The following is a 5,000-nucleotide window of genomic DNA, read 5'->3' as shown; positions in this document are numbered from 1 at the left end:
TAGATTTAAGAAATGTAATGCCGAGCGCGTATCATTATGTCAAGATAATGGCACTAGCATTTACTTAATTCAAGAATATTTTTCAACATATTGAGCAAAAAAGGTCTGATTTTTTTTTTTCCTACCAAGAAAAGTGCACTTGTTATTAGTGAGAATATACTTATTTTAAGGTATTTTTTGGGTTCATTGAAGTTAGCTAATTTTACTTGTTTTGGAAGTCTTGACAAGCCAAATTTTCTTGTTCTATTGGCAGATAATTTTGCTTAATTCAAATAAAATACCCCTCATTTTTGTATTTTTTTTTCTTCTTGTTTTTGAACACTGACTTTTTGCAGTGCATGACATTATGTTCTTTACAAGTGGATGTCAACTTTTGACCACGACTGTTTACTAGGACAGTTGCAATACATTATGTTTTTTTAAGTATGTTTGGGTTTTCTGAGCCTCAAAAAAATAGCATAAAACATGCGCACCTGTATCATCAATTGCAGAGGTGGCTAGTAACGCGCTACATTTACTCCGTTACATCTACTTGAGCTTTTGGGATGAATTGTACTTCTAAGAGTAGTTTTAATGCAACATACTTGTACTTTTACTTGAGTATATTATAGAGAAGAAACGCTACTTTTACTCCGCTCCATTTATCTACATTCAGCTCGCTACTCGCTACTGATTTTTATCGATCTGTTAATGCACGCTTTGTTTGTTTTGGTTGTCAGACAGACCTTCAAAGTAGCATCTATCGCATGCCAGCGTTTCACCAATCAAATGCAGTCACTGGTGACGTTTGACTCCGTTTCACCAATCAAATGCAGTCACTGGTGACGTTTGACTCCGTTTCACCGATCAAATGCAGTCACTGGTGGCGTTTGACTCCGTTTCACCGATCAAATACAGTCACTGGTGACGTTTGACTCCGTTTCACCAATCAAATGCAGTCACTGGTGACGTTTGACTCCGTTCCACTAATCAAATGCAGTCACTGGAGACGTTTGACTCCGTTTCACTAATCAAATACAGTCACTGGAGACGTTTGACTCCGTTCCAATAATCAAATACAGTCTCTGGTGACGTTTGACTCCGTTTCACTAATCAAATACAGTCTCTGGTGACGTTTGACTCCGTTCCACTAATCAAATACAGTCTCTGGTGACGTTTGACTCCGTTTCACTAATCAAATACAGTCTCTGGTGACGTTTGACTCCGTTCCACTAATCAAATACAGTCACTGGAGACGTTTGACTCCGTTTCACTAATCAAATACAGTCTCTGGTGACGTTTGACTCCGTTCCACTAATCAAATACAGTCTCTGGTGACGTTTGACTCCGTTTCACTAATCAAATACAGTCACTGGTGACGTTTGACTCCGTTTCACCAATCAAATGCAGTCACTGGTGACGTTTGACTCCGTTTCACCAATCAAATGCAGTCACTGGTGACGTTTGACTCCGTTTCACCAATCAAATACAGTCACTGGTGACATTTGACTCAGTTTCACTAATCAAATACAGTCACTGGTGACGTTTGACTCCGTTTCACTAATCAAAAACAGTCTCTGGTGACGTTGGACTCCGTTTCACTAATCAAATACAGTCACTGGTGACGTTTGACTCCGTTTCACTAATCAAATACAGTCACTGGTGACGTTTGACTCCGTTTCACCAATCAAATACAGTCACTGGTGACGTTTGACTCCGTTTCACCAATCAAAAACAGTCTCTGGTGACGTTTGACTCCGTTTCACCAATCAAATACAGTCACTGGTGACGTTTGACTCCGTTTCACTAATCAAATACAGTCTCTGGTGACGTTTGACTCCGTTCCACTAATCAAATACAGTCACTGGAGACGTTTGACTCCGTTTCACTAATCAAATACAGTCTCTGGTGACGTTTGACTCCGTTTCACCAATCAAATGCAGTCACTGGTGACGTTTGACTCCGTTTCACCAATCAAATGCAGTCACTGGTGACGTTTGACTCCGTTCCACCAATCAAATACAGTCACTGGAGACGTTTGACTCCGTTTCACTAATCAAATACAGTCTCTGGTGACGTTTGACTCCGTTTCACCAATCAAATGCAGTCACTGGTGACGTTTGACTCCGTTTCACTAATCAAAAACAGTCTCTGGTGACGTTTGACTCCGTTTCACTAATCAAATACAGTCACTGGAGACGTTTGACTCCGTTTCACTAATCAAATACAGTCACTGGTGACGTTTGACTCCGTTTCACCAATCAAATGCAGTCACTGGTGACGTTTGACTCCGTTCCACTAATCAAATACAGTCACTGGAGACGTTTGACTCCGTTTCACTAATCAAATACAGTCTCTGGTGACATTTGACTCCGTTTCACTAATCAAATACAGTCACTGGTGACGTTTGACTCCGTTCCACTAATCAAATGCAGTCACTGGTGACGTTTGACTCCGTTTCACTAATCAAATACAGTCACTGGAGACGTTTGACTCCGTTTCACTAATCAAATACAGTCACTGGAGACGTTTGACTCCGTTTCACTAATCAAATACAGTCTCTGGTGACGTTTGACTCCGTTTCACTAATCAAATACAGTCACTGGTGACGTTTGACTTCGTTTCACTAATCAAATGCAGTCTCTGGTGACGTTTGACTCCGTTCCACTAATCAAATACAGTCTCTGGTGACGTTTGACTCCGTTCCACTAATCAAATACAGTCACTGGAGACGTTTGACTCCGTTTCACTAATCAAATACAGTCTCTGGTGACGTTTGACTCCGTTCCACTAATCAAATACAGTCACTGGAGACGTTTGACTCCGTTTCACCAATCAAATGCAGTCACTGGTGACGTTTGACTCTGTTTCACCGATCAAATACAGTCACTGGTGACGTTTGACTCCGTTTCACCAATCAAATGCAGTCACTGGTGACGTTTGACTCCGTTCCACTAATCAAATACAGTCACTGGAGACGTTTGACTCTGTTTCACTAATCAAATACAGTCTCTGGTGACGTTTGACTCCGTTTCACTAATCAAATACAGTCTATGGTGACGTTTGACTCCGTTTCACTAATCAAATACAGTCTCTGGTGACGTTTGACTCCGTTCCACTAATCAAATACAGTCACTGGAGACGTTTGACTCCGTTTCACTAATCAAATACAGTCTCTGGTGACGTTTGACTCCGTTCCACTAATCAAATACAGTCACTGGAGACGTTTGACTCCGTTTCACTAATCAAATGCAGTCACTGGTGACGTTTGACTCCGTTTCACTAATCAAATACAGTCTCTGGTGACGTTTGACTCCGTTCCACTAATCAAATGCAGTCACTGGAGACGTTTGACTCCGTTTCACTAATCAAATACAGTCTCTGGTGACGTTTGACTCCGTTTCACTAATCAAATACAGTCTCTGGTGACGTTTGACTCCGTTTCACTAATCAAATACAGTCACTGGTGACGTTTGACTCCGTTTCACTAATCAAATACAGTCACTGGAGACGTTTGATTCCGTTTCACTAATCAAATACAGTCTCTGGTGACGTTTGACTCCGTTTCACTAATCAAATACAGTCACTGGTGACGTTTGACTCCGTTTCACCAATCAAATGCAGTCACTGGTGACGTTTGACTCCGTTTCACCAATCAAACGGAGCCATGCGGTCACATGACCGCCTGGTCATGTGATCGCATAAGTTCAGCGGCAAAACAACAACAAGTTTAAGCTTACATGAACTCAACATCAAATTTGAGGAAGCATATCGATTGCTCCAAAGCCACGTGCAGCCCGCACCTATCAGTTTATGGTTTGCGTAAAGGCTAACTTGTTATTTTCCTTTGTAATCTCTGCCTATTGAGCCTAAGGTGCTGTTAAGTTATTGTGGCTCAGTTTGCCTTAATTTTTTTATCTTAATTTATTATTATTTAATATATATTATTGTTTTAGTTGCTTAAGAGATATTCCTGGCTCTGAATTTGCTCATTGCTATTTTATGTTTTTGTGCATTATTTGTTGCAGTCGTCATTAAACGAACAGGTTACTCATCAGTTACTGAGTAGTTTTTTCACAACATACTTTTTACTTTTACTCAAGTAAATATTTGGGTGAGTACTACTTACTTTTACTTGAGTAATACATTTCTAAAGTAACTGTACTCTTACGTGAGTACAATTTCTGGCTACTCTACCCACCTCTGATCAATTGTTGTCCCAATATGCCCTAGGGCGGTCCAAACAAACCTTAGTGAGGCGATGGAGAAACACAGCGCGAGGGGAAACGAGAGGTGCGAATTGGCACAGTGGACAGTCTGGCGAGTGGATATAAGAGGAATGGATGAGGGGGCGGGAGTGAAGCTCTGATGGAGGAGAGAAAGGAGAGGAAAAGAGGGAGTTTGGGGCGGCGGTGGGAGGGAGATTATTAGAGTTGGGCCAGGTAGAGCCAGTGAAGCCCATCATTGAGGTGAATTGATGTGATTTCATGCTTTGTTTGCAAGATCATTCAGACCAAAGTGCAATGAAGACTTTCCCGCCACATCACATCTGACGGCGGTATTGGGGAAAGGAGGGCGGGGGGGGGGACTTTATCATATTTCTAGCCAGCTAGATTGAAAGGGGGGGCAGTTCCCATTCGAGTTCACCGTCGAAAAAACCCCCCAGATTGTCCCCTTAAAGCGCAGAGATTGCCTATTTGGGACGCAGGTCGGAGTGTGAGGATACAAGCTGGGGGCCCCGGGCTGCACATGCATGGGGGGGGCCTAAGCGGACATGATGGGATGTGTTTAAAGCATCCCGGGGCCCTGCTGTGAAATATCCACACCCTCATTGATTTTTTTTTTTACGTGTTTGTATTTTGCCTAACCAGGATTATACGCACCAAAGTCCAGCAGCAGTTCCACCCGTCTCCCGACGGATCCATCACGCCGCTCTCCACGCCGGGACACACCATAGGTGAGCTGCGGGAGGGAAACTGTAAAAGCCAAACCGAGTCTGTGTTGATAATAACCCAAGTTTG

General features: G+C 42.5%; 1 protein-coding gene across 1 annotated transcript in view; it reads left to right on the top strand.

Moving 5' to 3' along the window:
- The window catches only part of LOC133657835 (paired box protein Pax-2-B-like), a 45,343-nt gene that overhangs the window by 17,096 nt on the left and 23,247 nt on the right, over nucleotides 1-5,000 (top strand). Inside the window, 1 exon segment of the mRNA XM_062059618.1 lies at nucleotides 4,851-4,936. Within this exon segment, the coding sequence (XP_061915602.1) occupies nucleotides 4,851-4,936 (86 nt within the window).

The sequence above is a fragment of the Entelurus aequoreus genome, linkage group LG09, assembly GCF_033978785.1.
Source record: "Entelurus aequoreus isolate RoL-2023_Sb linkage group LG09, RoL_Eaeq_v1.1, whole genome shotgun sequence".
Lineage (NCBI taxonomy): Eukaryota > Metazoa > Chordata > Actinopteri > Syngnathiformes > Syngnathidae > Entelurus > Entelurus aequoreus.
This window is presented reverse-complemented; position numbering and strand designations above follow the sequence as displayed.